Consider the following 12,693-nt stretch of genomic DNA (forward strand, 5'->3'; position numbering starts at 1 on the left):
TAGAATTTTTATCCAGACTGTTCTGTTACTAGATGTTTCTGGGCGCATGTGCGAGCTAAACGCAGGCGCAAATACCAGGGGTGCCGTTAGAGTTCTTATAAAAATCAACAGATGGCGCCATGTCTGAATTTAGATTTAAAACTGATGTGTCGCTCGGGGTTTTTTTTTTTTTCATCTAGCAAATTTATATTATAATACTTCCAAACATGAAAGTACAGGGTTCACACCATTTGAATTAGTTTTTGGATATAATCCTAAAGATTTATCATCGCTAAGGACTAATAATATCACATATGAAGAATATTTATCCGATCTACAAGGTAAAATAAAGAAGACTGTTGAAGAAAGTAAACGAATTATGTTGGAAAGCAAGCAAAGAACGAAAACACGGTATGATAGAATGATAAATCCGAAGGAGTTTAAAGCAGTTGACTTGGTATGGTTACGAAAGGAAAGTAATTCAAATGATAAGACTGACGCTCTTAATTTGCCGTTTGAAGGGCCTTATAAAGTAATCGAAAAATTATCTGACGTTAACTACAAATTAGAAAAGAGAAATAAAAATATAGTAGTGCATGCTAATAAATTAAAATATGCTAATATCAATTTGTTTCAGAATCCTAATTTACTTGGTCAAATCAGAGGGTAAAAATTACGAGGAACTAAATTTTTCTACTCTACCAAATGTTTACATGGAATATTTGGGAGATGTAAGGTTTTTTCACGAAACCCACAATATTGTATCCTATTTTAATCTTGATGAATTATCATTTCAAGAATCGGAACTCTAGAGAAGCATCAATAAGGTCGACTCAATATGTCAAAATAATTGCACAGAAACACGATTGATTTTAAGACTAAAAAATCAATTAGAAAGTATTAGGCAAGATAAGTATAAATTATTTTCTGCTTTAGGGGTACCTAACTTAATTAGAAATGAAAGGGGAGTTTTCGACTTTGTTGGTAAAATCACTAAAATACTTTTTGGAACTATGAGTCAGGATGACGCTGACTATTATAATTCGGAAATTGATGCAGTTCATGAAGATAATAAAAGAATTGGGGAGTTATTTGAAAATCAAACATATATTTTACAATTAACTCTACACAAAACTGAAAGTATATTTAGAGAGTATAATAAAAAATTTGCTGACATGAAATCAAATTTCCACAATTTTGATGAAAATATGCAACTTATTGTTGAACAATAAAAATTGTTGCAAGAAAATTCTTTGATAACTGAATTGTGTTTAAAACTTGAATTAGGTTTAATCGAATTTAGTAGAAATGTTAATATGTTCACTCAATGTATTACTTTTGCAAAAACGGATCAAGTAAATCTTCAATTATTGACACCAGAACTACTAATGACTCATTAGTAATGAGTTCTATAAAATTAATTCAAAATGAAAGGGGTGCAAATGAAATGCCTATTGTTCTCCATGATGGTAATAACTTTGAATATTTAGAGATAAGCGAAGTAACAATTAGTGTAGTAGAGTATAGGTTTATTCATCTTATCAAAGTGCCTCTATTAGAATTAGGCTATTATAAAGCATACAGAGCAATCCCTGCACCGAAAATATAACATCAAAATTTAGCAATATATATTTCAAATCCGCATGACTATATTATAACAAACAATGAAAAATGATTATATACTCCTAGCGATGAACATTTCTTGGAAAATTGTAAAAACCATAAATCAATTTATTTTTGTAAAACGGTTCATCCTAAATATTACATTCAAAAACATGATTCTTGTCTAAGTAAAATCATAAATGATCCTGTAGAATTAGATAAAAACGATTGCGATCTTAAAGTAATAACAATGCAATATACAGCTTGGATACAATTAAAGAATAGTCGTGAATGGTTGTATTCAGCTCCAATACCAGATACTATAAAAATTATATGCGGGGATGTAGTAGAAAACAAACTTATAAATGGTACAAAATTATTACGGATTGCACCTGGTTGTAATGCGTTGACAAATGATGTAATATTAAACTCTTACATAGAAAGAAATAATGATAATAACAAAGCATTTATACCACCCTCGCAGATTTGAATCACGGTGGAAACACCGTAGATCCACCGTGGTTACACGGTGGGTTTGTCCCATTTCACCACCGGGTCTACACAGTGTATCCACTGTGATTACGCGGTGTATTCACCGTGATTCCACGGTGGCTTGACCACTGTGTATACACGGTGTTCCTACTGTGATTACGCGGTGTATCCACCGTGATTCCACGGTGGTTTTGTGCTATTTCACCACCGTGGTTCCACGCTGTATCCACCGTGTATACACAGTGGTAAAGCCACCGTGGAACCATGGTGGATACACCGCGTAATCATAGTGGTAAAATGGAACAAACCCACCGTGTTTCCACCGTGATTCCAATCTGCGAGGCCACTTATTACTTATAATTTCAGCGAACATTTTCAGGTATTAGAAGACCCATCTTTGAATTTCAGTTCAATTAAAATTCATCCTACAGCAACACCCGATGTAAAATTGAGCGATTTAACTAAATATGGCACTTCACTAACTGAAATACGTAAAGAAGCAGTAGGGATAGGAAATCATGAGAGAACGGAAACTACTTATGAAAAAGCAATAAGTTGGATTTCATATATATTGTACGGCTTAGGCGTAGTAGTAATATTAGATATAATTGTTAAATTGAAACTGTACGAAATCTTGAAAAAAATGATAACTAGAATTTATAATTGTTGTAAAAAAGGTATGCAACTTTCTCCTTGAAATTCTAATAATGTTCAAACCTTTAATCAAGAATTTGTATAGAATGGAATTTCTATGAACGTTCTAATTAACGCACATTCCATCTCATCAAATTTAAATTTTCCTCCTGCAATAGAAGCAAATAAACAGATTGCCTTACCCGTGTAAAAAAAATTGTTGAAAAAAGGTTAAAAAAGTGTTGACTATTCTAAACTTCAAAACTTGACACAATGACGAACTTTTTTTAAACGATTTTCAAACTTCTAAAAATGCACAGAAGAAAACAATTGACTTAATACCACAAATTAACATTTTTTATGCAAAATACGTTTAGAATAAACGGATTACGAACTATTTCTGGCCATTTTTGGTTTTAGCATATTTTAATAATATTAAGACATTTATTGATTTCACTCGTGAATTTTCAAAAGTTTAAAAAATGTTCAAAAAAAGTTCGTCGTTGTGTCACGTTTTGAAGTTTAGAATAGTCAACACTTTTTTGACCTTTTCTTAATAATTTTTTTTACACGGGTAATTAAAAACCATAGATCTAAATTCCAGCTGTCTGAATTTGAAGATTTGTCTTAGTTATAAAAGGTGAAAAAAATCTACGTTGTAAAGAATTGAGAAGATTTTTAATTCTAAGGGTGGGGGTGCTATGCCTCCGTACATTATTTTCACGGTCACTTCCAAAAGTGCTGACAGTGATGTTCTTACGCTCGCTATCGGCCGCATGACTACTTATTGTTCAACTTTTCTCAGAGCGTAATAATATCAGTTTTAGCATCACCTGCAATCGCTGACTGCCGGTAGTTAGTCAGAAAGAAGGACCGAAAAAATTAAGAATAATTACAGAATTATTAATTAAGAATAACTTTGATTTAAATAGAATAGAAGTATCATTCCTTAGTTTTATAATTAGAAATATTATTATCATAGTTGTAAGACATTCAAATCAATTTACTACCATTATATTTGTAATATATTTAAAGTGAAGTTTTCTGTGTTATTTTTCAATAAATAAATGAAACTTTATTCAAATTAAAATTCGAGTGACGCTATTATTCAAGAAGATACCAAAAATTTCCCAAGGCATAGCAGTAGATATTATATTTTTTTTTAACTAATGACTTCTTATTAAGTTAAAAATCACAGAAAGATAATCTAATAACTTTATAATCACAGTCTATGGAAGGGCAAAAAATATCGATATATCAAAATATCGATATTTTTTCAGAAAATAATCGATAAATATCGTCGATATTTTTAATCTCGAATTATCGATATTCGATATTTATTTTTGAATATCAAATTCGATATTTTTTAAACGCCTTATTATATTTTTTATTATTTATATATTTCTTGTTATTGTAATATCGTATATAATTATACGCAGAGTATCCCTCTGTAGATGGTGAACAAAACCAAAAAAAAATCTCTATAGATGGCTCTTTGGTGTCTGTCACAGTGTCAAAGACAGTTGTATGTGTATGTGTAACTTGTTGTATATAGTTTAATGGCGGGAAGTGGCATTTAGCAGCGTGGTTCGTTATATGGTTGTGCTTAATATTATTTATTTAACAATGTCATCAGTGTGGAAGTTTTTTTCAAAAAAAGGAAATAATCTACCTGCTTCTTGCAACTTGTGCGGCAAAACGTACAAGACGTGCGGAAACACTACCAATTTGGCTGCACACTTGAAAACAAAGCATTATAATGCTTACATGCAATTTGTAAAAATGCAGAGTTCATCAAAAACAGCAAAAGCTGACAATGGAATTACAAATACTCCAACAAGAGACGATGATGATCCTGTTATTGAGGTATGTCTTATAGGTTTCATGTTACAATTGAAATATATAATATATAATATAATATAAAACCAAAAAAACAGAAACAATCCACCCTTATCAGTTGCTTAGAGAGAAGTTCAAGTTTTGAAGGTTACTTAGTGCCATAATTTTATAAAATATTACTTTTTGAATGTGAAACTATAAATCCCTTTTCTATTCTACTATTTCACTATATATAACATTTAGTGATATCTCTTAATGAATTGGAGAAAATATTGATAAATTAGACATGACTCTATATTAATACTATTGCTTTATTTTCTCTGGTTTTTTTAATAAGTAAATATTGGTTGTTTCCCTTATACATTTTAGAAGGTGGACAAAAACACAATGAAATTACTCAGGCACTAGTTTACATGATTTGTAAAGATAATATTCCACTATCATGTGTGGAAAAAAATGGCCTTCAAAAATTTGTTCGCACGATTAGTCCTCTCTACAAACTCCCATCTAGAAAAAAGGTATTTCAGCACATCTATCGAATATTTTAATTAAAATTATAGTTTGATAACTGTTATTTTCTCAATTTTAGGTGACTCGCTTGATAGAAAACAGATATCCCGGGAAAAAATGTTCAAGCCTGATCAGACATGAGCAGGCATGAGTCTTCAGGCCTGATCAGACATGAAAAATGACCATGCCTGACCAGGCCTGATCAGGCATGTTCAGGTCTGATCAGGTCTGTTCATGCCCATTCTGGTAAAACAATTATATATAAAAAATGGTCCTATATAATTATATATAATTACACAGGTCTACAAAAAAAAATTTTTTGTTTGGTGCCGCTAATTGTCGGTTATATTTTGGTTAATTAGCCCACAAGATGTCGTGCGAAGCTGTCAAAATCATGAAGCTACGTTCAGGTTTGTATCGATCGATATAATAACCTAAAAAACGTATTTTATCATAATTAATGTAATTATAATCAATAATTTTTTTTTTCAAATTAATACTATTGATATGCCGTCGATATGCCACCATTTACATATAGTGGAAACCTAAACATGCAAACCTTCTCAATAAGACAATTTATAGATAAATTGAGAAAAATATAGATAGCCCGAACTAGGAATCGAACCCAGACCAATTCGGTATCGCGCCGAGTGCTCTACCAGTTGAACTATCCGGCACTATAATGAGAACGTTTTCATTAAGATTTAAAGGTGATGGAAGATAGATACCAAGGTCGCTGGGATGAGCATATGATGGCAGATTACTGTTGGAGTATTACACGGGAATGTCCTGAAGACATCCATCGGAGAAAATCTAAAAAGAGAAGCTTCTAACCTGTGAAATAATATGTGTAATTAAATGTATTTAACTGTTTTGAATTAAATGTTCTTTTGTTTTTTAATAAATGAAAATTTCGAAAACTATACGTAGCATTAAAAAAAGAAGTATCAAGTTTTTATCAGGGTACCGAATGGACTTGAAATCAGTTTTACTTCTAGCAGCACCAAAATCATTGTAGACCTGTGTTATGCATAACTATATACAATTATATATAATTATTTCTATAAAAATCAAAAAAAAAATAAAAAATATGGGAGTGTCCAGGATTCGAACCGTGGACCTTGCGCTTGAAAGTTCGCCGCGTTACCTGTTGACCTAAGAGATTGAGTTGAAAAGTAGGTCTCGTACGAACTTCAAGTACTGAAAGTCTTAAGACTCATGCCTGTTCAGACATGAAAAATGACCATGCCTGACCAGGCCTGATCAGGCATGTTCAGGTCTGATCAGGTATGTTCATGTCTGTTCATGCCCATCCGGGTAAAAAAATTATATATAAAAAATGGCCCTATATAATTATATATAAGTATGTATAACTATATTCAATTATACATGTATATAATTATTGCTATAAAAATAAAAAAAATAAAAAATTCGGGCGTGTGCAGGATTTGAACCGTGGACCTTGCGCTCGAAAGTGTAACTCGCTACCCACTGACCTAAGAGATTTTGTTGAAAAGTAAGTTTCGTATGAACTTCAAGTAATAAAAATCTTATACGTGATAGATTCTTGGTCAACAAAATTTTAGATCTATGAGCAGACATGAACAGCCATGAACAGACATGAACATATATGACCAGGCATGAACAAGCATGGACAGGTATGATCAGGCAAACTATTTAAGCTTCACAAGTGATATACTTACAATTACTAATTCAACCAGAAGCTTTTTAGTATTAACGGTTCATCTTATTGACCCCATAATAGGGAAGAGTTCACCTACTATTCAGAGTATAAATTTATGTCCGCAGAAATTATCACAGGTATACTTGATGGAATTCTTAAATTAGAAGATCAAACCTATCACTTCTCAATTACTTCGATTGGTAATTTCATTTAATACAGAGTATAATTATACATCTTTTTCAGAGTCATACAGCCGAGTACATCAAAGAAACTTGGGATAAAATATGTGAAGAGTATGTTATAGACAAAAGTAAAATCGTCTCTATCACCACTGATGGTGGCGCAAACATGGTCGCAGCATTGCGATTATTTATTGGAAATGATCGTAGGGTTCCCTGTATGGCCCACTGCTTCAATTTATTTGTTGATGGGGTACTAAGAGAAACTCATGAGTTTTCAGCACTCTGTGACCATGTTAAAAGCATAGTAACATTTTTTCAACAATCGGTAAATGCCTCGGACCAACTAAGAGCTGAACAACAAGCATCGGGAAAAAAAGAAGGCGAAGTATTGACACTAATTCAAGCAGTCAGCACTAGATGGAATTCGTGCTTAGATATGTTGGAACGATTTGTTAAATTATCTGCTCTTGTAGCAAAAATTTTGGCCACAAAAAGTCAAACCAATAAAAAAACACCTGATATGGTTGCAACTTTGCAGCTTAACGTATTACGAGACCTTATTGCCCTTCTTGGTCCGTTTAAAGAAGCGACTGAAGAGATAAGTGGGGCAAATTATGTGACGTCAAGCTTAGCAACTCCTGTTTCTAATTTGCTGCGCCAAGTAACGGATCAAACAAATCCATCGACCACTCTGGGAGAGACTGTTAAAGAGGCTTTACTAAAAAAAATCGACAAAAAACTCATTCCCTTTCATAACAATACTTTTTTCTCGGCAGCTACAATATTAGATCCACGATTCAAACGCCGCCATTTTACGTCTCCAATTGCCGTGTCACATGCTATAACAAAAATTAGCAATGATATTCGCACGGAGCACAGACGTAGAGGACAGCGTTCTCCAGATCTAAGGCCAATTCAAGCAGCACCAGAACCTAGTGAATCGTCAATTTGGTGTAGACATGAAAAACTCATATCCCTCAGCACAAATAGAGCAGAAGTTTCAAGTTCTGGTAGTGTTCCTAATGAACTTAAACAGTATCTAGACCAACCACTAACAGAAAGAAAATCAGACCCCGTAGAATTCTGGGTGAATTGTCGGAATTTTACGCCGGTCCTCTCTGAAATTGCATTAAAGTATTTAATCTGCCAAGCTTCCTCAGTATTGTCTGAAAGACTTGCTTCGGCTGTCAACTTAGTTGTACCGGATAATAGAAGCAGACTAATCAGAGAGCATATCAAGGAAATAGTGCTTCTGATATCTATATCAGATGAATATTGGTTTGACTAAAAAAGAATTGTTTAAATTTTTAAGTTGACGAATAATTTTATGTTTATTGTAATAATAATAGTTAAATATGTATTGTATTAATAAGCAAAGCTAATAAAAGTACCAAATGTCTTTTCACATTTGAATATTTTAACAATTTTTTCGGTAATCGTGCTCCTGAGAGTAAAAGTATCGATATATTGAAATATCGATATTTTTTACTCAGTATATATCGATATTGTCTAAGAATATCGATACGATATATATCGATATATTTTTTCCATTTGCCAATCCCTATAACAGTCGAAGAATTCTTATGGTTTTAAACCATAAAATCACTTCGTTCATTAGCTATTGGCCGGGTGCGCGACGAAAACGACATCTGTCGAACGCATTAAATCATCCTCAAAAAGCGCAGAGAGAATACGGAAAGTTTTTATAAACAAATAATTAAAATTTTTAAAGATTGCGAAATATATGTGTGATACCACATTTGAAAGGTGGAAAAATATAGAGTAGATTGTATTGAAAAAAATAAGTATAAAAAATTTTAATAAATACAAAATAAATATTATTTTGAACGACATAAGGTTAGCTTGTAATAATAATAATAACAACAATAATAGTCATAATAACAAATGAGTTAAAATAATTATAATTATAATTTTTTCAAAGTTAAAATTATTAATTTGCATTAAGTAAAGAAATTAAAGTGATTTCAATTATTCGTAATTTTAAATTTTAAAACTCAATAATTAAAAATACTTTGTGTTAAAAATTTGTAATTTAAAAAATTCCCCGTAATAATTTTTAGCCAAAGATGAACATCATGGATGGAAATGTATAAAACTTGCAATTACTATTTCTGTCAGTATTTTTGCAATTAACAACACAACAACTACTTGTTCTTATTTTTTAACTCTTCATTTAACTATTAACAAGACAAGTGCGATTTAACGTATATTTCGTCCACTGCAGGCGCTGCAATCGATTCGATTGTCCCCACCCTATACTCCACACCCTGCCAATACCGAGCTAACATACCACTAGTAGTCTTCAGCATCAGATAGTGAAATTTCGTGACATTCGATACATATAGTGATGGTATGCTCTTTACAGATATAATTTGTACATTTGGAGCAAGTAGTTTTGGATTTTCGGTTTTTCTTCTTTGGACATAAATAACATAAACCAGGTTTAACATTATCAATAACATTTTTATTATTATTATTATTACTATTATTTTCACTGGGATTTTGGAAAGAGATAATACCTTTTATTTGTTGTCGTAATTTGACTGGTAACGTACACAGAGAAGACCTTTTTACGAGAAAAGGCATTGTTAAACTAAAAGCTAAACTTTTAAGAAAATCTTTTCTACTAATTTTGCCATTTTCGTCTTCGTTGCTGTTTAGTTTATAGATTATATGACTGTTAATACCAGCAATATTTAAGATTGTGAAAAAAACAGTTAGAGGCCACCGACAACTACATCTCGCAACGCTGTATGCCGCCTTCAATTTGTCCGCAACGTCTACTCCGCCTTTAGTACTATTATAACACGTTATTATCTCCGGTTTCTGCTTTTCTTCAGTAGTAACATCAATCTCATTTCTGTCATGCATGGTTGATGCCACTAAAACGCATTTATTTTTCTTCGGTACATAGGAAACTAGGGAAATGCCTTCATGATTACCATATAATGTACTAAGAACGTTTTCTTTTTTAGCGTTAGTAAAATCAGGCGGTATTTCAGGTTTATTTTTGCGCAAAATACCAACAATTGTCGTATTATAATTTTAAGCGAGATCTTTTATTAGTGGGATTGAATTAAACCAATTATCGACAGTTATATTTCTTCCGGTATTCAATATAGGCTTTGCAATTCTTTTAACAATACTCGCAGCTTTATTATCCACTTTAAAAAGACCATCTGGCTGTTTTCCGATGTACATTTCCATTTTCGTGGTATAAAATGTCCGAGCATCCGTTAAGGCAAAAGATTTTAATCCATATTTTTCCGGTTTAGCCGGAAGGTATTGTTTAAAACTGCAACGCCCTTTGAAACCTGACATCATTTCATCGATCGTAAGATATTCGCTGGGCATATATGCTTTTTGACATCGATCATTAAAGTTATCCCACAACTCTTGAACCGGTGCAAACTTATTTATTTTTGATCTCTCTTGTCGAGTTTCGATATTATCGAAACGCAAAGATCTTAATAGTAGATAAAAACGTTTGTAAGACATAACTGATCGGAAAAACGTCGGTGCTGTTCCGTCTGTAGCCCAAAGACTTGCGACATTTACGTGTGACATCTTAAAGGAACCTGCCAAATATAGCAAACCAAGTAGAGCCCGTAATTCTTCAGGATTTGTCGGCAGACAATCCCGATTTCTAGAATATTTTTCAGAAAATTGATTAATTTTAATGTTTGTATAGTTTACGATGTCTTCAATTGTGGACTCAGAAAAAAAAAATTCCAACATTCAATAGGTGTCTTCAATTCTCGAGCAACTGGTTTAACTCCTGGGAGATGAACAACGAGGTTTTTTCTTTTTGTTTTTGAAGCTGGAGGAGGAATTTTGAGCCATTTAGTATTTTTTTTCTTGTTAAAATAAAACTCATCATCTTGGTTTAGAGTAATTTTTAGAGTATTTAATTGTAATGTAGTATCATGACTTTAATTCTAATCATAAACGTTATGTTCATACATTTTATCAAAGACAAAAGTACGTACCGGTTTAATGCAATATAATGATATTTATTTATTTTTATTTATATTTATATTTATTTATTTATATTTATATTAAAATTACTCACAATAACATTGCACGATTAAAAATATTCATAACTTTATGGGTCATGCGCATAACAACTATAACAGCTGATGGCAGCCATATTGTTTTTATTTATTACAGTTTCATACAATTGGCAACGCTGGGAATAAAATTTCATAGTCGAGTTTGATCACGCATACGGGGAATCACCGCGATTCTTTGCTCTTAAGACATTTATTATTTAATATCTAATTAATATAAATACTTCCAACTTTAGAAACTCTTTAGATGCATGCTAAATGAATTGAAGAAAGAATAGCTAAATGTTTAAAAGTTGGAAAAAATTGTTTTTTTTTCTATAACGAATTGAAAAAAAAACGCGGAGAATCGCTCATATCGCGACCAACGAAGGGTTAATGAAATTTTCCACACTTATTCTATAGGTGATTATCGTGATCAAATTAGAAGATGAGCTCCCGGGAAAAACGAATTATATATGGTCATATATAGATCATATATGGGACATATATGACGATACATGGGAATATGTAGGTTTCGATTGTTATTGTATATGAATATATATAACTATATATAGGTATATATAGTGATATATGGTCATACATAAAAGTGAACATGAAAATTTCATATATCTCAATTTCTATATATGACCATGTGTAACTTTCTTCGGACATATATAACAATAAATGGAAATACATACTTTTCGATTGTTTCTATGCATGAATATATATAACTATATATAGGTACATATAATAATATATGGTCAAACATAAAAGTGAACATGAAAATTTCATACATCCCAAATTCTATACATGGCCATATGTAACTTGATTCGGACATGTATAACAATACATGGGAATATACAGTTTTCGATTATTATTGTATATGAATATACACTGGTCACAAAAATTAAGGGATAGAAAAAAAATCCGAAATTTGTAGGTGATTTTCAACATGCTGTAACTCGGTGAAAAATGATCGTATAAGACAAGTAATAAAAGCAAATTGTAGCCTGATGTTTCTAGTTTTCAGATTTGGACCTCAAATTTTTTTATCATGCACGGTTCCGTAGTAATCATAAGAAAACCAACAAAAAAAAAATTTCGAAATTTTTGCTGGTCTTTCAATACCTCTATGGGCGTCAATAAATTTTTTTGAATAATCCGACCGTATGACTTTTCTAGGAAATTTTATGCCCTTTAATTTGGCGGCCTGAAAAAGTCCTGAAAAGTGATCAAAGCAAAAAAGTCCATTTTGGCTTTGATAATCAATAACTCCGGATGCATTGGTCGTACAGAAAATGAAAGAAGGGTTTTGAAAACTGGAAAACATTCTCTATAAGGCAAAATTAGTGGCATTTGATAGAAAAATTTTTTTTAAAGCGATATTGTTTAGTAAAAAACAGGTCAAAATTCACAAATTTAAGGATATTCGGAAATCTTGCTATAACTTTGGATATAACGGATGAACAAAGGATATCTCCGTCTTTTTTATCCTCAAAGTGTCCTGAAAAAACCCTGAAAATTTAAAATCGCTGCGATTTTTCTTTCTTAGTGCCTCGAAGCTTTAAATTTATCGATTTTGTAAAAAATCACCATAATTGGTAGTTTCTCGGTTTTTGTTCATTTTTTCGATTTGAAAATGTTTTCTTACCGATTACCTTCATTTCCTTGATCAAAAAAATGATTGTCGAAAAAAATTGAA

At 31.8% G+C, this 12,693-nt stretch overlaps 1 protein-coding gene across 1 annotated transcript; it reads left to right on the forward strand.

Annotated features, from left to right (window-relative positions):
• The first annotated feature begins 4,488 nt into the window (after positions 1-4,488).
• Positions 4,489-8,209, forward strand: LOC130671946 (uncharacterized). Its single transcript, XM_057476096.1, has 2 exons — positions 4,489-4,572; positions 6,983-8,209. Exons 1-2 carry the CDS (start codon positions 4,489-4,491, stop codon positions 8,207-8,209), a joined length of 1,311 nt encoding a protein of 436 aa, XP_057332079.1.
• The last annotated feature ends 4,484 nt before the right edge of the window (positions 8,210-12,693 follow it).

This window comes from Microplitis mediator, chromosome 7 (assembly GCF_029852145.1).
Source record: "Microplitis mediator isolate UGA2020A chromosome 7, iyMicMedi2.1, whole genome shotgun sequence".
Classification (NCBI taxonomy): Eukaryota; Metazoa; Arthropoda; class Insecta; order Hymenoptera; family Braconidae; genus Microplitis; species Microplitis mediator.